Source organism: Kogia breviceps, chromosome 10 (genome assembly GCF_026419965.1).
Source record: "Kogia breviceps isolate mKogBre1 chromosome 10, mKogBre1 haplotype 1, whole genome shotgun sequence".
In the NCBI taxonomy this organism is placed as follows: domain Eukaryota; kingdom Metazoa; phylum Chordata; class Mammalia; order Artiodactyla; family Physeteridae; genus Kogia; species Kogia breviceps.
In genome coordinates, this window is record NC_081319.1 from 67,403,030 (window position 1) to 67,423,731 (window position 20,702).

Consider the following 20,702-nt stretch of genomic DNA (forward strand, 5'->3'; position numbering starts at 1 on the left):
GAATCTGTAACGTTAGAGCTGCAGGCAGAGTCACATGCCAGCCCCTGCCAGTGGTGGTGGTGGCCTGGGGGACTGTGGAAGGACCCGAGGGCCACAGACTCTGCAGGCGGAAGGGAAGGAGCAGTGCACAAGGAAGGATGTGCGTTGCCCCCCAGATCAGATCAGGGAGCCCCCGATGGGGGGCTGGCATCAGCGCTCCCAGGGTCTGTTGATACATGTTAACAAAGAATAAGGGAGTCACTGGGTCATGTTTGGATTGTGCTGAAAAGATTTAGGATTTGTCATCAAATCTAGTTATGGCTAAAGTTTCATAAGAGTAAATATAAGGTAAATATGAACAGTGAAATTTTGTCCCTAGGTTAGTATGAGGTACGTAAATATCACACAATTATACGTAGGACCTGTACGCAAGAATGCAGTTCTACCGAATCGTAAATCTGGTTATCTCTGCTAGATATCTGTCAGATTGTGGCAAAGTATGCTTACCTCCCCAAAGTTCAGAAGCACTTTGAGGATTGGTATCGTGGTCTGGAACACTCTGAACTATTTCTATGCCTTCTACAGTCACACCCCTGGTCTTAGGACACTTAAAAGGAATTTTCTTTTTAAAAATCTCCATGGTCACATATAAATAGTTGAAACCTTATTTAAGCAACTCATCAGACATTTAGAGAAGTATCTTTTTCCTTCTTTTAAGTTACTATGAAGGGAGGAGTGTTGTTGAGCTAGGAAAAAGTTTTATTCTAAAAATTTAATTTTTTTAAAAAAGCCTAACCATATCTTTTATGATGAGAGGGTATTTTTGGATTTGTAAACAAAACAAAGATAATAATTATCTGTTTGTAGAAGCCTCACCTTACATCTACAGTCAAATGATAAGGGAAGTTTTATTTCTGGATCAAAAGGGAGAGGAAGGCTCAGTTTCTTCAGTGTAAACAGGGTGCTTCTCTTTCCGTAAACAGGTGCAACTGTAGTGGGGCCCAGTAACCCAAACAGTGGTCATGTGACTGTTTACATTTAAATCAATCAGACTTATATACAATGAGAAGTTCAGTTCCTCAGTCTCATTCGCCTCCTTCCACCTGCTCAGTACCCATCTGGGCAGTGCAGGTCGTGAGCATTTCCATCCCTGCAGAGGTTCCCTTGGACAGTGCTGGTCTGAAGGAAAAGTGGGGCTGGAGGTGCGGGTCTGAGCCCTGGCTGCCCGCTTCCTGCCAAGTACACACGTGCTTCTCCAGCCTGACTCCGGTCAGCAGAGAGACCCCCAGATCTCAGTTTGTCACTCTCGGCAAGGGCTTTTTCTAAGGCTGCAGGCTGTCAGTGAATAGTGTACGGAGCTGCAGGAACTCTCAACAGCCCCCTTATCTGGGGCTGTTTTCCATATAAGATCGGCAAGTTCAGTTGTTGTTCACCAGGAGAACATAGGCGGCCAGTCTTATAAAAGGTGAGGTTGAAAATAAGGCACTGGCTATAGTCCTGGCTCCCAAGCGGAGGTTTCCTGCTGCCGATCTACACCCTGCTCTGCTTCTCTGTTGGAATTAAAGCTCTTCCTCAGGTCAAATGAGATAATAGGGTTGGGTTTCAGCCTCCAGAGGGAGATCTGGGGGTGGACAGGGGCACCGGCAGAGAACCTGCCTGATCTGGACGGATTCATGAGTTGCCTGGCAGAGGCAAGAAACAGGAGGCCTGTCCCAAGTCGAACCAAGCTGATGGGGAGGTGGTGGTGTGCAGGGGTCAGAGCTGGTAAAGGAAGTAGCCTCAGAAACCGCGTGGGGGAAACAGCCAAGGCGGCCAGGACGTAAGTAAGTGCTCTGCAGACCCTGAGAGGACGGAGGCTTCTGATAAAATCGACAAAAAGGGCTGCAATCACAAGAGAAGAGCTTGGTGAGCAAGACAGACTGCAAAGGCATGGCTGCAAGGGGCACAGTGTTTGCAGAACACCTGTGTGCCGGACCCCTGAAAAAGGCAGCGTTACACATGCACGTTTTTAATCCCTGAAGACAGATTCTATCTCTTTAGTTCTTCAATTTGTTGTAGATTAGGCTGCCCTGGGTTCACGCTGCCCGAGTTCAAGCCCAACCCAGTGGAAGGAGGAGCTTCCAAGTCCCTCTTCTTTCCTGATGAAGCGATAAACAAGCACCCGCGCTTCAGGTGAGTGTGTGGATGACTCGGATCCCTGGATCCCCGCCCTGGGGGTGCAGTATCCCTCCCGGAATCATTACTGAGCGGTTCCTGAATTCCAGCTCCTGTGGTGATTAACCAGAGGAGCCCGCAGACCCACAGCTACGCCTGTTCTCGGTCCCCCAAGGCTGCTCGGTTGGTGCTGCTTGTTTCCAGGCTGGATCTGCCTGTTTTCCAAGTGATCCTAAAGTTGTTCACTTAGCCACAGATGCATTTCAATCCTAGTTCTGTTAACGCCTGTTTGGAGAAACTTTCTTGTCATCATTTTTACCTTTTCCTCCTCTGAAAATTACCGCCAGTATCTGTGGTCTTCTCATCCCACTCCATGTACCTTGACAATAAGGTAAAATATGTACAATACCTGTGTATATAGTAGGCACGCTCTACCTTCTGTTCCACTAACTTCTAAGTCTGTTAGTCTGTAGTTTTAATTCTAGGGTTTCAAGTTGCTTCAGGGCCCACACCAGTCTGATCTCAGCTTTGTACCTTTGAGTCTCATCTGTCATCCTGAACCCGGGCTCCTGACCTACAGTTAGGGACCTGTGACTTCTCAGTGTTCATTCCTGTAACAGGGCTGCACACCTGCTATGTGCAGAGTCCGTGGGGAAGATAAAGACATAGTTTGCAACATCAAGTGTTTATAGTGTGCCAAGGAGAAGGTGGAGATATTCAGCTGCAAGAAAAGGTAGATTATGACAGGTGTCCAAAGATGGTAACAACAGAGAGAGGAAGGTGCTTCTGACTGAGGGGGTCAAAAGCAGGCCTCCTGAGAGAGGTGGCATTTACACCATCGACGGCAGCAGTGCCTAGTAAAACCATAATGCAAGCCACACGTGTAATTTTAGTAGTAATTTTGTAGCCACGTTAAAAAAGTGAAAAAGGTGAACTTATAGTATATTTTATTTAACTCTATATATCCAACTTGTGACCAGTATTTTTACATTATTAATAAGTTTTACTTTATTTCTGTACCAAGTCTTCAAAACGTGCTGTGTGTTCACCCTCAGAGCACATTTTAATTAGGACTGGCTGCACGTCCAGTGCTTACAGCCACAGCTTGCCTGGGGCTTCTGGATCAGACATCGCAGGCTGGAGGACAGTATGAATGCTGCAGGATGGGTGGAGGGAGTGATGAGGTTCTGGGGTCCAGAGATATCCGGGGAACGTGAGTACCACAGTTTGGCTCAAGTCTTTGGACTTAGCATGGAAAATGTTAGAAACATAGGGTGAGGCCAGACCACAGCAGACCTTGAACACTTGAGCTTGGTTTGGTGAGTCACATGGAGCCGAGGATCAGGGCCTGGGCAGGAGAGAGAATGACATCCTCAAACAAGAGCCAGAGGACGTGGTATTAATGCAAAGCCTTCTTTCAGGAAATCCCTCAGTCTCTCCATCCACATGAATTTTCGGTAGGGATGACTTAGAGGATGAGTTTGAGGGAGGAATTCGTTCCGTGTACTTGCATATTGTCAAATTCTTCTTTTGCATGATGGTTCTTAGGTGACCAACTTAGGACATTTGTTCTCTGTTTTTTAGTACCCTCACCAGGAACATCCGGCACAGAAGAGGAGAGAAGGTGGTCATCAACGTCCCAAGTGAGTCTAGAGAGGTGGCGGGTGGGAGGAGACCCACCCCCATTGTCGTTAATCCTTGACTCTCACCCATTTCCTGCTCTTTTCTTTCTTTTTTTTTTTTTCAATTAATACTGCAGTATTTAAGGACAAGAATACACCATCTCCATTTATAGAAACATTTCCTGAGGATGATGAGGCAGCAAAGGCTTCTAAGCCCGACCACATTTACATGGATGCTATGGGCTTTGGGATGGGCAATTGCTGTCTGCAGGTATCATTTCAAATATCCAGAGAGGCAAGCTGTCCTCATCCGTTTCTATTTATTAACTTCTTTTTTTTTATATGTGCATGTTTCCTTTTTAAAAATCACATTTTAATCAGGTTGAAATAGTAGCTAGTACTTCTTTCTGAAAACTAATGAAGTTATCTTAGTAAATTCACTGGAAGTTATCTCTGGGCAGAATTTACGGAATCTACAGTTCACTACAAAGACATAGTTGTTAATGAACTTAAAATGTGAAATATTCCAAAGTCACTGTCTCTGTTCTCTCTGTGCCTAATTTTTGCTGCCATCTAGTGACTAGCTTTGAGATTGTAAACATTGCTCAAATTTTATCATTTCTGAAAATGAATTCTGGATGCACTCCAGTGAGCTTGTGATCCAAGGGAAGGATTATTTGGACTTTAAATTTTTATTTTCCTGCAAGGCCATCTAGTGGTATAAAAAGAATGATATTTAGCAGCCCATGTTTGCCTTGCCCCTGGCTAAGTTTCACAGGAGGTATTGTAGAATAGCCTCTCTCTCTCAGTGGCTTGGTTAAAACTTCCCCTGGATCTAATCAGATTACTGGCACCTGTGGCAGAGATGGTGTCCCGCCTCACAGGGGACCTGGAGCGGGGAGCAGGGACCCATCGGGCTGCCCACAAGCCTGTATCTGGGCTTTAGCTGTAACTTCTCAGGTATTTGGGTAACTCCCCTTCTTCTGGTCTCGGTGTTCTCAGGAGCTGAAAGAAGGGTTTATATTAAGGCTGCTTCTAGGTCTGTCTCTGAGCTAATATTCTTTAATTGTTTTTATTAACAACAGTATTGGTTTTAACCTTTAATTTGTTTAAAATCATGTTAGAACAGAAGTAAAAGTGGCACAAAATTAAAAGTTTCAAATTGAAAATTTCAAAAGAAAAAAAAAAGAGGGCCTCTTTTTATTATCCAAGGAGATTTTATCCAGTTCTGATTATTTGCTGATTGGAGCAGTGTGAAGCCTGACCCCACATGAGCACCCCCTAGCCCACCCCCAGCCCTCAGTCTGCCTGTCCTCCACACGGCTGGGGACCCAGCATCCCATCATTTCAGGCAGCTGCGCACAGTCACACACCTTCTTGCACATGTATCTTGGATGTGTTTATCTTACAACTATGTATAATCAAAATTGAATGCCAGAGTTAGATTTTTACATGCTAAGTGTGTTCAAATAACCATGGCCAAGGATACCATTTCCCCTGCTTTCCCTGACTTACATAGGTGGTATACAATGTGTCTTCCAAACAAACCTAGGCTATGAGTTTCCTTCCAGATGGACACACTTCATCAAAAAAGAGACCTGTTGACTTTTAACTGCCTTATCTGCTTCCCTATCTTAATTCCAAGTATTTCTAAAGAGAACCACTAAGCTCTAGAACTTAGAGTGCACAGCTTTAAAATCTGTCAGTGCTCTTGGAGGACCAATTGCCTTTTTTTCTTGGTTTAATATTAAACCAGGGTGTTTTGCCATGGACAGCACAGTTGCCCCATTCCAAAGGGATAGCCTTTCCCTTGAAACACTGTGTTTACACAAATAAATATGTCCTAATGGTAGGTAGTTTACATTTTTATTGCTTGTAGATACAGTTTTCCATCCAGTTTAAGCTTTGTCATGGGTTTAAGGTTGTTTTCTTTTTCTCAGTGGTGTGTCCAGCCACCCCACTTTCAATACTCCACTTAAAAGTCTTTAGCACAGATAATGTAAGTATATGGTAAATGAGACAAATTCCAGCAAACACCACAGAAATCTCTGCTTTATCTCTTAAGTGGAACACTAGAAACTACTTATTACAATAAGGCAAAAAAAAATGGTTTCAAAGTTTCTGTTTGTTTTTTAAGGTTAGTGAGCATCTTAATGTATAGAACAAAAAGTACTTCAACTATATTCAAATTCTTGACTTTAATAAGTTCATGCACATTGTGATAGCTTCCCCCCTCCCCCCCCCCCCCAAGAAAATCCTATGGCTTCAACACTGGGTTCTGGACAAATTTTAGATATTTAGGTTTCTAACATCAATTTTTCATACTTTCTCTTTTGTTTTCCCTCATCAGTTTCCTAGTGACATTGCTTCTCTTCTTTATATGATACTTTAAAAGGATACCAGAATCCAAAACCATTCATATATTTTTAAGGTGTTAAGAATTCTTTTTTTTCTTCCCCCACTAAAGCCATTACCACAGTGATGTCTTAATGGCTCAATCAGCCCTGGGGTAAAGAAGCTAGTTACTAAATATACTTAGAATAACTAAGTCATATCACTGTTCTAACTCAGCTATTGAATTCCAGTTGCCAGTTTTCTTAAGCATATTTTTCTAGAGTTGACTTTTTCAGAATTTGCCTGTGAATTGTCTAGTATATACGAGGCCATCTAAGAGAAGCCAATCAAAAATGAAGAGAAAAAATGCTTATCATAGGATCTTCTTAAAAACAAAAATAACAGACTCTAAAATAGCTAAGAGTAACTCAAAAAAGGACCTAAATAAACTATGAGATGTATGTGCAAAAACATTCAGCAGTCAAAACACTTGGGGGAACATTTAGGTATTCCTAATCTCAGTCCATATCAGTTTGGGCTGTAGGGTCAGCTTTTCAAGTATCCCACCATTTTATAAAAATAAAACTTACCTTTGCTCCTGTGTTCTCCTTTTTAACACCCTCTTTCCTTCAAAATACTCTATTCACTTAATAAATATTAAGGACTAAGTGGGTGTCAGACCCTGTCCTACACACTGAGGATAGAGAACTGCAAGGCAGACCCCTGCCCTCCTAGGGCTTATACTTTAGGGGTGGGGTCACAGCAGATAAGCCTGTAAATACTCTGCTCGCCATCTCCCCGACTTCTCATTTAACTGTTAGCCACAGACAAGCTGATTTCTGCATTCCCACCTCTTGGCAGAAACTGCCTTGGTTTGGGTTATTAGTGACCTGTCAGTTCTTCTCAATTTCTCTTTTCACCTTTGACATTCTTGCTCCTTTACACCTGTGACACAGCTCTTCTCCGTGTGTTGAATTAATTTGTAATGGCTGGGTACCTGTCATTATGTTTTAATTAAAATATAGCACTGACTTAATAATTCACATAGAAATGGTAGGAAAGTCAGGACACAGTAAATGGTGTGAATCATCGTTTTCTGTAGTCAGTCACCACACTGACATGAAGTGCCATGAATTCAGCGGTTAGACCCTTGAGTCTCCAACAGAAGTCCTCTGTCATTTAAACAAAAGCCAAAACAAAACCAACAAAAGCAAAGTTGAGACCTGGCTAAAACTACTGGAACTAACAGGTTGCGATTAGAATAGTAAACATTCACTCAGCTGCTAGTTCAACTATTAAGCACTTAAATTATTTACTGCACCAACACACAATCCAGACTGTCATTATTAAATAACAACAGGACATGAGAACTGTTCCCAGTTTGCAGTTATTACAAATGTGCCAACACAACCACAATTTGTGTTCCCTGCCCCTTCCGCTACCCCAGCCCTGCAGAGGGCAGCACTTTTTTTTGGTTTCTTGTGGGTAATTGTTTTGAGGATTTGCACTAATCAATTACGTGATCTCCTTCTCTGCCTAACTCTTAAGTGTCCTACTTACCCCTCTTGTGCGGGCTTCCTGGGCAATCTGCCTCTTCTTAGTACATCATCTGGGCCTACTCCCCAAATACTTCTCCAGCTCAGATTTTTCTTCCTGGCCCCAGCCCTGGAGACCGAGCCACTTACAGGGCTGTTTCACTCTTCCTTGGCCTCATCAGCCCGTTGTGTCCTGACACTGCTGCTTCCCATCTGTCCGAGGAGCACCCAGGCCAAAACCCAGGTCACTCCACACTGTCTGTGCCCACTGGTCACCAGGCCTGCTTTGGCCCTGCTGTGCCTCTTCCCACCAGACTTCCTCAGTTTTTTCCTGGACAGTTGCAGTGTTTTAACTGCCCTCTCTTCCTTCCTCCAGTCCTGCCCCCGCTTCCGAGCTATTCCGCATTGTGCCACCCGTGAACTCTGAAACGCATCGTTCACATCTCCAGATCCCCCTTTTGTACCAAAATGTATACAAGCCCACAGACGTGGATGGGCAGCTTCAGAAGGAAACAAGTCAGTGGAAGAGAAAACGCCTGGCTGAACTTCATTGTTAATCTAGGTCTTATTTTTCTTTCCTGACTTCTTAATCTTACTTAACTTTGGAACGTGGTTATTTATAGTAGTTGTGAACATGGTTAAAGCTATTTTCTAGCAAAATTCATCCGAGACAGCTCTTTAAAACTCCTGTATTCAGTGTTGTCATCAACGGAATGACCATCACATGCCATGACCAACCACCTTCCTTCTCAGACTTGGCTCCTTATGGAGGATGGTACTGATTTTGTGTTGTTGTTTAATAACTTGGGATTCTTAAACAGGTAACATTCCAAGCCTGCAGCATATCTGAGGCCAGATACCTTTATGATCAGTTGGCCACTATCTGCCCAATTGTCGTAAGTAGAAATCACACCTAATTTTAACTACTTCTTTGTATAAAATAAAGACTGCACGTGCAAAATTTGCTGACCCTGTACTGTTTAAGTCCAGTTAAGACTTCATTTAGAACTGAACTAACATGAATACTATGCAGACTTAGAGCTAATGGATAAGAGTCTAAGCTGTAGAGTTTACCGTTGCCAGTAAGGCATTTTTGTGTTGAAGTGTCGAGCTTGAGCGTAGCCGTTTTCCCCCTCCCATCCCGCCTGTCCTCACGGTGTGGAGAAGATGATTTAAGTGAATCAGAGGCAAGGATTGGAGTCACTTCTGGTGTATTTCACCATGAGAAGGCCGGTGCAGTAGATGTAGTAGAAATCTGTAGGGGTTGCATGAACTGATTCTTCCAGACCAGAGGTAACTGCATGGAGCTTTTTTCAGCATGTAAATGACACTTTGAACTTGCAGGTGCTGACTTCTGTTTGTTTTTAGATGGCTTTGAGCGCTGCGTCCCCTTTTTACCGAGGCTATGTGTCAGACATTGATTGTCGCTGGGGCGTGATTTCTGCATCTGTAGATGATAGGACTCGGGAGGAGAGAGGACTGGAGGTGGGAGTGAGTTTCCTTAACAGTCTTTTAAATCCAGCAGGTAAAATGGGGATATTGTCACTGCTCACAGTTTTGAAGTCTCCCTTAAATTTGTATCCTGAGTGGGTTAGTCACACATGGGAAGAAGCTGCCAGGTTATCAACCTGTCTTTGGCTTCACAGCGTGTGTTTGGGGTGAGAATGTGGGAAATGTGATTTGGTTGGCGGGGGGAGGGGTTCAAGTTAATTTTCCTCATTTGTTGAAACCAGTATTTGTTTTACCTTCTGAAATTAGTAGTACAATTTTTCTGTATTTTGGGAGTCAGTGCTGATGGCTGTTTTTACCAGAAAGCTTTTTGGTGCTACATGAGTGCTTTGTTTGTGGTGCTGTCTGCTGTGGAAAGTGTAATCTGATGTCAGGTTCTTTTGCCTGTTACAAAGGGTTAGGTTTGCCTAATAAGTAAGGGTAGGTTCGTGCCTCTTGTTTGCATGTTGAACTGCATCTCTCCAGCCCAGACTGTGCATCAGAACCACTTATAGAGATCTTTAAAAATAAGTACCCCGGCCCACCCTAGCCCAGTGAGTAAGTATGTCCAGAACTGGGACCTAGACATACATGTTACTAAAGGAGCCCTCACAGGTGATTCTGATGTTCTCGACCTGGGCTGCCCTATTGATGCTCTGCTCTTTATGTAATTGTTGATAAATTGTTGAACATGCCTTCTAAGTAGAAATAAAGTTTAAAGCAGAAATCATTTTAATAGCTTTGTTTTACATTATAGTTTTATAGTTTTGCTTTCAACATTGGCATTTTCCTATCTTAATGAGAATGAAGGTGATCCACTTCAAAGAAAAAAAAGAAATATATATATATTTAAGTCATATCAGAAAACAGACTACTTAAATTGTCTCCAGATTTTTTTAAATATAATTTTTCTAATACTTTTCAGGATTAACTAGCTTTTTTTCAGGATCTCATGTTCAGGTTGGACAGTTTTATGTAATTACATATATAGTATATAGGCTTTTAGTATAATTATTTGGGGTGTTAGTTTATTTCCACATCATTTTATAGGGCATTCATTTGTATTTTTTTCAATTTTAGCCACTGAAGAACAACCACTATAGGATCAGTAAGTCCCGATACGATTCAATAGACAGTTACTTATCTGAGTGCGGTGAGAAATATAATGACATCGACCTGACGAAAGACAAAGAAATCTATGAACAGCTGTTGCAGGAAGGTGAGCCTCTGTTCCTTTTGTCTAGATTTGGTTGTAAACCTTTAGTTCTTCAAAGCCCTTTTAAACTCCTTTGCTGACTCCTGGTCTGGCTTCTATTCTTAGTGTGAAGTCTCTTAACTTTTCTCATGAGGCTGCTTGTTCTTAAAATTTCAAGTTCCATATACTTGTGAGATCTTGACTTTTAGCAAAAGGAACTGACTTTGGAGGTCTGTCCCTGGCTCCACAGCTCTGCCCCGACGGGCCTTGTGTAAGGAGCGAACACACCCCATAGTATAAAATCCTGGGAGGCACGAGAATCCTGCACAGCCCAGCCATTTCCTAAGCTTCTAGATGCCCTTTCTTCAGACTTCCCGAGCTGTCCTGCCGTCTTTCTGGGCACGGAGAACAGCTCTGAAGCGAGTGGTGTGACCTCTCTCTGCAGGCATCGATCATCTCCTGGCCCAGCACGTGGCTCATCTCTTCATTAGAGACCCGCTGACTCTGTTTGAAGAGAAAATCCACCTGGACGATGCCAACGAGTCCGACCATTTTGAGGTATCTGCTCCGCTTTGAAGGCGTTTCACTTCACTATCCAGGGTGGAGGCCGTTGTCTGGGGGGTCAAGGAGTTGATGACAGTAGAAGCCTTCTATGACCTCCATCACCCAGTGCAGCAAAGATTTTAAATTGGTTCAAGTACCCTTATTTTGTGATTCTTACTCCCTGGTTCTGAATTTTTCATTCAGTATTTTCTCTTGTTTTCATAGCAATGAAAAATGCAAATATGCTGCACAGAAAAATAACACGACCACTTCCTTCAGGACTGCTGTTGTGTCACCTAACTTCCCTTAAGCACTTGCTGTTTTGTCTCCCTAGCAGGTCATGCTCCACGAAAATCTTAAATTGTACCTTTTTGTATTTGTAAATTGAAGAGTATTTGGGATGGACAGTAAACAGTCTGCTTCACGTATTAAATATCAAATTATCTTAAAACCTTACTGGAAAATTGGTTTTATTCTCTGCTTTTTGAATACAGAATATTCAGTCCACAAATTGGCAGACAATGCGATTTAAGCCTCCTCCTCCAAACTCCGACATTGGATGGAGAGTGGAATTCCGGCCCACGGAGGTACGCAGCCCGTCGGCAGGAACCGACTTGGACGCACCCGTTCCCAGCCACCTGCCACCCACCCGCACCCTTGTCAGAAGCTCGGGTTACTTGGAAGGCAGCACAGATCACGTGTGTGCGTGTTACACGCAAGTGCAGCAGCTCGGGAGGACTGCTTCTGAGAATAGATTGTGGGCAGAGGCTTCCAGACCCAGGTGGGAGGTTAGGAGATGCTTGGGAGAGATGTGACCCTCAGGGGCCTCTCAGGGTGGAGCTGTCTGCACGGTGGGCCCCTAATGTCTCGGGCCCCGTGTCCAGGTTCAGTTGACAGACTTCGAGAACTCCGCGTACGTGGTGTTCGTGGTGCTGCTCACCAGGGTGATCCTTTCCTACAAGCTGGACTTTCTCATCCCGCTGTCAAAGGTAAGGACGAGTTTCAGCGTAGGGCTGGGTGTCTGTAGGTTACTGCCCATTGCTGACTTATGTATAATAATTGTTTCAACTCTGACCTCACTTAGGATTATTCCTCCCTTAGAAGAAAATGCTCTCCTTCCACCCTATTTTTTTTTCTTTTTAAACCTAAGTTTATGCTACAGATTTTGGTACCGTTTTGGTGGAGACTCCTGGAAAAAAATGTTAACAGTAGCTCCTTACTCAGCCCATTTGGAAGACATTTAGGGTTGCATTTGAATAATCTCTAGTTTCTAGAGGCTTTTGACTCAAGGTGATGGCGGGAGGGATTCCCACAAATGGGTTTCGTCCTGTCCAGTCCCAGGCCGACCACGATATTAGACTCAGGACGGAGGGACGCGTAACTTCGGTAGTGCAGGGAATGGAACCAAACTGGAGAGGTTTCTGGAGAACATAGTTGGCGCTGCACTACTGGAAAAACAAATCTGAATCAGCCTCAGCGCAACAAAAACCAAGAAGGAGCTTTCTGGAAGCAGTTTCCTTGGCAGAGCCTTGGAACAGTTCCAGGCTGTGAGGCAGCAAGGCTGGGGGCCGCGGGGCAGTAGCCAAGTGAGTATAGAGACCTTTGGTTCCTGGCCGGTGGGTCTCTTGGCACACAGACTGGCTGGGAAAGGCTGCCAGGTGGAGTGAGGGTCTACCGGGGCTCAGGGCTGGAGGGAAGAGAAGAGCTGCCCTGTCGCATGAATAAAGCTGCATAGCCCAGCATCTGTGGAGAAGCTGGAGGGGCTTCTCCAGCCTGCACCTCCCTCCACCACACACACACACACCCTGACACACACACACACACACACCCTGACACACACACCCTGACACACACACACACACACACACACACACACACACACACACACACACACACACACACACACACACACACACACACACACACACACACACACACACACACCCTGAATGTGGTACAGCCACTGGGGAGATGAACGCACGCAAGGGGGGTTCACGTGAGCTGCCAGTCAAGCCTTTGCTTATGAAATACACTTGACATGCGTGTAAGTTATAGTTAGTTCCTCCGTATCCGAGAATTCAACCAGCAGCAGATCATGGAATGCTGTGGTATTTACTGCTGGAAAAATCCTCATATAGGTGAACCCACATTGTTCTGGGGTCAGATATAGATGTCTGAAAGTCAGTTTTGAAAACTTTTAAAGAAAAGAGCCCTTGAGCCTGCAGAGTATATTATCCTCAGTGAAATACAGTTACTTTTTTTTTTTTTTTTGGCCGTGTAGCATGTGGGATCTTAGTTGCCTGACCAGGGATCAAATCCACACCCCCTGCAGTGGAAGTTCAGAGTCTTAACCACTGAACCACCAGGGAAGTCCCAAAACACAGTTAATTTAGAAACTGGAAAGAATTTTTAAATAAATTCTCATTAGTGCCCTCGAAGAAATTCTAGAGAAAGGTCACATCTTAGATAAACAAGCCCTGTGGACCAGAGAACATTTGTAAAGTAAGAGTTCTCAGAAACAAGGGACATGGTAGCCACAATCAGTATGCTTACCAAGTAAGCAGGTGTGGTTGAAGATCAAAGTCTGTGATTTAGGGGAACCAAACTGAGATTCATCCCAGCAGGATGGCAAAGAAACAGAGATTATGGGAAAAAGGAAGAGAGGATTTCTCTGGAAAGTTCAGGGTTTGTATCAAAATTTAGAAGAAGAGAACAGTCTATACAAAAGAGATGTGAGATACAATAAAGAAAATAAAGAAATAGAATTTCCCCTGAGTGAGAGTCCAATGAGGATGAGACAGAATTATTTAAAGAAGAACCCAAGTCTAGGAATTTCTGAATCTCAAAGAGAAGATCAGTTGTCCAGACAGGAGAGGAAATTAGGATACCTAAACTTCCTGCCAAGAGGGAGAAGAAAATCAATTGATATCATTTCTCACCTACAACATTAAACACTAGAAAAGATGGCAAGAGGTCTACAGAATCCGAAGGGTAAAGAATTAGAACTATGCCAGCCAAACTAGTCTTTAAATTCCAAGTGATTCTAACGAAAAAGATTAAGTTAGGGCTAAAGTAAGCCAGAAATCTTATCTAGCAAGGGGATGGTGGAAGGAGGGGAATGGCAGATACTTCTTAATGCTTGACATTTGGAGAGAGAATTTCAAAACTACTTGTCTAAAAGTAAGAAAGACCACTAATAGTATAGAAGTAAGGATCTGTCGCCTCTAATCTCCTAGCTAAAGAGGTGGGAAAAAAACAAAGCTTCCTGGTGCCACAAAAGTGGGTCTGGGACCACGGGTGTGATAAGACATTATGGTCCAGAGAACATACAGTGGTAAAATAAGATGAAAACAAATTTGAATAGACTAAATTCTCCTATTCAGAAGCTAAAACAGGTGATATAAAATAGCAGTGTAATGATACACGTTGTTTGCATAAGATATACTTAAAACAAGGACAGATGTTGACAGTAAAGAGCTCCATAATGACCTTTTAACAATTCAGGAAGGGCAAAGTCCTAAACAACAAAATGTGAGAAGGTCTTAAATGAGATACAGGAAGCAATTTTATATACTCTTTCAAGATAACGTTAGAGCCTTTTTTTTTTTTTTTTTTTTTTAACAAAGTGCAGCAAACATTTCTCAGCAGCATAAGAAGAATTTAAAGGCACTGTAGTACAGTGGGTAAGATGTGGCTTCCAGGTGAGCACTCAATTCATAAATCACTTGCACTACTTACTAGCTTTTTCACCTGGACAAGTTAGATGTCCTCTCAGTGCCCCAGTTCGCAGGTGTAGAACAGAGACACGTGGGCTGTTGTAAGGCCATGTGGAGTTCGTGGAGTAAGTCACTTAGCAGAGTTTCTGGCGTGTTACTCAGTAACTGACAGGCCATATAATCAAAGGATGAGAAAGGCCACAGGGGAATTAAGTGACACAGTTAATAAGCTTGGTTGTGTCGCCTGATCACAAATCTTATACCATGGCACACCTTTTTAAAATGCCCTGAGGAAGAATAACAAACATTAATTAAGGAAAATTTTCACTTCTCAGAAGTAGACACTGTACAGAATACATTCTCACCAAAATTGAACAAGAAAATGTTCAGGAAAAATTTAACTATTGGAAATTTTAAATCGTTTTGCTAGTAGGTTCTAGATTAAGTCAAAACTAGAATTATAGATGCAAACTAGTATATATAGAATGGGTAAACAACAAGGCCCTACTGTATAGCACAGGGAACTATATTCAGTATCCTGCGATAAACTAGAATGGAAAAGAATACGTATGTGTATAAGTAAGTCACTTTGTTGTACAGCACAAATTAACACTATTGTAAGTCAACTATACGTCAATAAAATTTTTTAAAAAAACTAGAATTATAGATTGTTTAGGAAAATGATGCCGGCAAACATAATTTCTAAGGGAAAATCACAGCTTTAAGTACTATAAACAGAAATATTAAAAATAAACCTAAGTAATTAAATTAAGAATCTAAAGACTGTAGTAAAATTACAGCTTTTTAAAAGGAATTCAGGGCTTCCCTGGTGGCTCAGTGGTTGAGAGTCCGCCTGCCGATGCAGGGGATGCGGGTTCGTGCCCCGGTCCGGGAGGATCCCACATGCTGCGGAGCAGCTGGGCCCGTGAGCCATGGCCGCTGAGTCTGCGCGTCCGGAGCCTGTGCTCCGCAACGGGAGAGGCCACAACAGTGAGAGGCCCGTGTACCGCAAAAAAAAAAAAAAAAAAAAAAAAGGAATTATAAAAGAAGAAATTAAAACTGGTGATCTTTGTGAATTTTTGTCAAGACTAAGAAAAATACAAACGTTATTAGAAATGAAGCCAGACGTTCCTAGCCATGATAGAATTTTAGATTGCTTGAATATGTTCCTGTATCTAGATTAATCCGAAGATCATATGTGCCTTAAAACAAAAAAAATAATGATAGGAATTAATCAGTGTTGAGGGGGCAAAGCTAAGTAATCACAGACTCTGTACTGACCATCCCTCTTCAACATGACCTCTGACTTAAGTCTGTTTTGTATATGGAGAGTCCCCTAAGATTTCCTTATAGAAATAAGGGACTACTACTAAAAAGTTTTAAAAGCTCTACTTTGAGGGTCTTAAAAAGTCATTGGAGAAATGGAGAATTCACAACTAGGGGTTGGGGTCTCCTGAGGGAGTGAGCACGGCAGAGCCGCAGGTGGGCAGGCAGCATGGGTGACCTGCCCTGGGAGGGGTCACCTTATTCCAGATCCCACAGCCCGCCTATGAGGCAGCAAAATCCCAGGGGCGGGGAGGGCACAGCCCTCAACTCCAGGTGGCAGGAGAGGCAGGAGAGTGAGTCTGGGCTGTGAGGAGGGACCAGCCCCCTGACCTCCCAATGCCATAGATTCATCCCAGGGTGTCTCAAGGGACCTCGAGATGTGGGCGGCCTACATACATGAGTGTAAGTTTCGCATTGATCTTTAAGGTAAGCTTCTCTTAGAATTGCCCCGTTGTTATTAAAAAGCACATCCCAGCAGTCTGGGGTTGAGGGACACAGCCCCACATGACAGTGCAAAGTCTTTATCTGGCCGCCAGCAAGCACTGGCTGTGGGAGGCTCCTTCACAGATGGGTACAGACCGCGAGGTGAGCGAGGCACCGCAGCCCCCAAACGCGCTGGAGCAGGAGTGCCCTGACTTCGGCAATGTTCTGACTTGGCTGCGATTGTTTTCCTCGTTTAGGTTGATGAGAACATGAAAGTAGCACAGAAGCGAGATGCTGTCCTGCAGGGATTGTTTTATTTCAGAAAAGATATTTGCAAAGGTACTGCCTTCTCTTGCATTTTTGGGGTCCCTGTAGGCCACACGGGCCGCTAACACCCTCTGCACCCCTCTGGCAGGTGGCAACGCCATGGTGGACGGCCGCGGCAAGACCACGGGCAGCACCGAGCCAGCAGCCGAGGAGTACGCGCTCATGACCATCGACACCATCATCAACGGCAAGGTAGGGCCCGCGCCCCAGCTACCCGGCCCCTACCCCCACCCCACCCCACCCCCGGGGAGTCGGCTGACAGCGCACCCCGCTTGTTGCAGGAAGGCGTGTTTCCCGGGCTGATCCCCATCCTGAACTCTTACCTGGAAAACATGGAGGTGGACGTGGACACCAGATGCAGTATTCTGAACTACCTGAAGCTGATTAAGAAGAGAGCATCCGGTATGGCACTCTGTGCTTTGCTTTTTTAAACATCTCTTAATGTGGGCAGAGCCTCGCAATCTTACAGTATTCAGTTTTTAAAGCAGTCTTTTATTAAAGTACGTGATATCCTAACTTTCCGCATTGTACCATCTCTGCGGTTGGATGCACCTTGTAATCTTTGACAGTCACAGTTTAATTAGCAGTGCTTTTTTTCTTACTGGTTCGTACACTAATGCTGCATCTTTAAGCCAGTGGCCTCTTAGGCAATGAAATACAGTATCTGGACTGCCTGTTTGACATTTATGCCCGACTGTGTGTGTTGTGAGGCACCCTGGGCTCTTTGCACAGTGAGTCTAAGCCAGTCCTCAGGTTAACTAATAGCACAGCTAGGACGGTGGCCCTCCAGCCTGCCTCCCTACAGGGGCGCCCTGGACCCCCACTTTCTCAGCTTTGAGATCATGGTGGCCGGGGCGCTGTCAGCCATGACTAAGAGGACAGTAGCAGTGGCATCTGTATTTTGCTCGAGGCTTCTGTAAAATTTCCAGATCCACAAAGGATATACCCTGCCCCCAAATGCTGTATCTGCCAGTTTCTGTCTTCATGCCTCTACTTTTCATTATTCTCTCCACCTCTTTGATCAGATGGCTCTGGGGAACTCAGGGGCCCTCCTGTCCCAGGGCAGTATTGTGACACTGGCGTGGGCAGGACTTAGCCAGGTGGAAGAACTCGGGCTCTAGTCCACACACGTTGGCTCCCGTGTCTTAGAGCCGGCAGCATCACCATGTGGGTGGCGTCTAACAGGTCCCATAGCAGTGGGATGTGTGTGTTCTCGCTGCCTGCCTGCAACATGAAACCCTTCCCCGGGAGGAATTCTTCAAACATTACGGCCACGTAATACAGCTCGTTCCTGGCCCCTGCCATGTGGCTACACCAGAAGGCCACACTGATTCTTCTTCAGGATTGTATTATGTGGGCCAATAAATGTCAACTTACAAAAGAAAAAAACCAAACAAACAAAAAAAACCACTACCATTAAGTTGGTAAAATTTTTTTTTTTTTTTTCAGGAGAATTAATGACAGTTGCCAGATGGATGAGGGAGTTTATCGCAAACCATCCAGACTACAAGCAAGACAGTGTAATAACTGATGAGATGAACTATAGCCTTCTTTTAAAGTGTAACCAAATCGCAAATGAATTATGTGAATGCCCAGAGTTACTTGGACCAGCATTTAGGAAAGTAAAGTACAGTGGAAGTAAAACTGACTCTTCCAACTAGACGTCCTGCAGAAGGAGAAATGCTTCACCGTGTTAGTGAAGGACTGACCGCAGGATCAGCCCGTGTGCAGGGTGTGAAGACCAGATAATAGCACTGCACTGTTTCCTGGGCTGCTCCGCAGAAGTGGGTTTAGGCAAATCTAGAGTTTATACAGTGTACATGTACATAGTAAAGTATTTTTATGATTAACAATGTATTTTAATAACACTGTATCTAAAGTCATATGTGAGCTGGCTTGTACATTTTTCAGTTCTGACTCTGGAACAACTACTGTGGAAATGGTTTTGTAAATGTAACTTACTGATAACTATACTATATCTGCATTCCAGAGTTTAAAATGTTTACTGTAAATTTTGGGGTTTTTTTAAAAGACTTTACCTGGACCTGATTCACTGAAATCTATCACTTCACCTTGAAAACAGTTTGTCCTGCTAATTTTCTTTGAGTCATCTCCTTTAGCATATACATAAAATCACCGTTGAATCCACCAAAGTGCTTTGAGGGGAAGCTTAGATTTCCGGCACCTTATCTATGACGATTCTTTTGTAATTGGAAGAGCTAACCCTTCGGTAACCCTGTCCCAAGCTTTTCCCACTAAAGAGAACCCACTGAACTGACAGTACTTTCTGTCTACGTTTGCTAATTTTGGCATCAAGTTTGAAGACGACTCTGGAGAAGGACTCTGCGTTCACATGTAGTGATTATTGGGGGTGATTTTTTTTTATGGAAAAAATGGGGAGAATCGTTTTTCTTCTTGTACATACCAAGAGTAATGTCAAAAATGCCACCAGCTCTTCTGTTGTGGTCACCTGTTTATTCTGATTGCTGCTGTCTACTTTAAGTTTTCAAATCAAACGCAGCTGCTGAAGTTTTTGTTTTGTTACTTTTTCTCTAGTTTCCAGCAAGCATATTACAGACATTCTTCTAAAAGCCATTCATTCTAGATTTTACCTGAGGATTATTCTACATACTGCTTACCTTCTCTGCGAAACTCATAAACAGATCATGATATGCACTAAGTTTTGTGAGTCAGGACCCTAAATGTTTAATTGTAAATAATTTAAGTTGCACAGAATTGTTAGAGCTTTTTGTTGAAGTTTTTTTCCCCAATTAAAAGTCTTAAAACTGCTTCTGAAAAAACTATGTATAGTAGATTATGCAAACTTTACAGGCATAAATATCTAAACTGTCATGCTAATTTTAAGAAATTGCCATAAAGCTTCAGCTAAACCTGTTTATGTATAGATACTAGGGTTTGTGCTCTATTTCATACATGCATTTTGGAGGATTAAAGGACGCCTGTTTTTCCTTTGCAATTTGCTCGTGTAAACTCAGTTTGTAAAAAGGCAGTAAAGTGTTTGTGGTATGAGGAAATAAAAGAATGGAATTGGCATTGTGAAAACTGTTGAATGTGTGAGTTCTACAACTAAACGGATGGTGGTGAGGGTTGGTTTTTTTTAATTAGCCCACATATGCCAGGAAATGATTTCTTCATCATGATCCTCAGCTCTTTCTAGAAAGACGCATAGTGATGAAAACAGATGCCTCCCCTCCCTAGTAGCTGTCAACCCCTGTGGGGAGAGGAGAAATGACGACTGGAAGTGAATTTTTCTTTTACTCCAAACTGTCGCTGTGCCAAGTCAGTGCTCACATGGTGAGTTACAGGTAACTCGGGCTGTGTGCGCACTGGGGTGCTGTCCCGCTTTAGACTGGCTCAGCAGGCCCTGCAGAGAACCGTTTCCAACCCATGTCTTTGGACCCACATCCCTCTCCTACCCACAACCCCTAGTTCATCTTGTCCACCCACTTTTCTCAGCTTCATCTGCTTGTCTACTTTCATCTGAACGATCCTAGGTCAGGGTCATTGTCAAACTAATCTGCAAACATGTCTCTTACTGAAGTGCACCTCTGGCTCTGTAGGCCTGGCATGGGGCCCACGTTCCTGCATTTCTAAGAGGCCCCAGGTAATGCTGACGCTGCTGGTGTGTGGGCCACGTCAAGTAACAAGGACTTGGATCACTTCTGTACCTCAGACACAAATCAATTCTAAGTCTCAAATGACACTGGTCTTCAATTCGAATGTGTATATCTGAAAACCAAATAAGGGCACCCTATCTATATCCAAGACAGAAAGTACCACCTTTCGTAAGCTTTCCTGCCTGAACTCAGCTGAGGGTTCAGGGCTTTGGGAACAGAATGATGAACACTGAGATAAGCAAAGAGGGCCTTTTCCTTGGTGGAAATAGCTGCGGCTGAACCCGCACCCTCACTTAGAACACAACTGGCCCTAACTTAACCCATCCAGTCTCCTGGATTAACAAGAGGTTTCCTCCTGGTCCCAGGCTGCCTCTGCCCCTGCCACCGGCTCCTCCCTGAGGCTGTTTGTGAGCCTTCTGTCC

General features: G+C 43.8%; 1 protein-coding gene across 3 annotated transcripts in view; it reads left to right on the plus strand.

The window, feature by feature from the left end:
- The window catches only part of GCLC (glutamate-cysteine ligase catalytic subunit), a 39,193-nt gene extending 19,492 nt beyond the window's left edge, over nucleotides 1–19,701 (plus strand). Inside the window, exons 4-16 of one of the 3 annotated variants that reach the window (XM_059076927.2) lie at nucleotides 2,038–2,151; nucleotides 3,718–3,776; nucleotides 3,893–4,026; nucleotides 8,446–8,520; nucleotides 8,993–9,115; nucleotides 10,193–10,331; nucleotides 10,753–10,865; nucleotides 11,345–11,437; nucleotides 11,735–11,839; nucleotides 16,573–16,654; nucleotides 16,731–16,834; nucleotides 16,924–17,044; nucleotides 18,092–19,701. In XM_059076927.2, the coding sequence (XP_058932910.1) occupies nucleotides 2,038–2,151; nucleotides 3,718–3,776; nucleotides 3,893–4,026; nucleotides 8,446–8,520; nucleotides 8,993–9,115; nucleotides 10,193–10,331; nucleotides 10,753–10,865; nucleotides 11,345–11,437; nucleotides 11,735–11,839; nucleotides 16,573–16,654; nucleotides 16,731–16,834; nucleotides 16,924–17,044; nucleotides 18,092–18,303 (1,474 nt within the window). In that variant the 3' untranslated portion in view covers nucleotides 18,304–19,701. The remainder of the gene's footprint in view (nucleotides 1–2,037; nucleotides 2,152–3,717; nucleotides 3,777–3,892; nucleotides 4,027–8,445; nucleotides 8,521–8,992; nucleotides 9,116–10,192; nucleotides 10,332–10,752; nucleotides 10,866–11,344; nucleotides 11,438–11,734; nucleotides 11,840–16,572; nucleotides 16,655–16,730; nucleotides 16,835–16,923; nucleotides 17,045–18,091) is intronic. The other 2 variants (XM_059076928.2, XM_059076929.2) reach the window with 2 other exon arrangements.
- The last annotated feature ends 1,001 nt before the right edge of the window (nucleotides 19,702–20,702 follow it).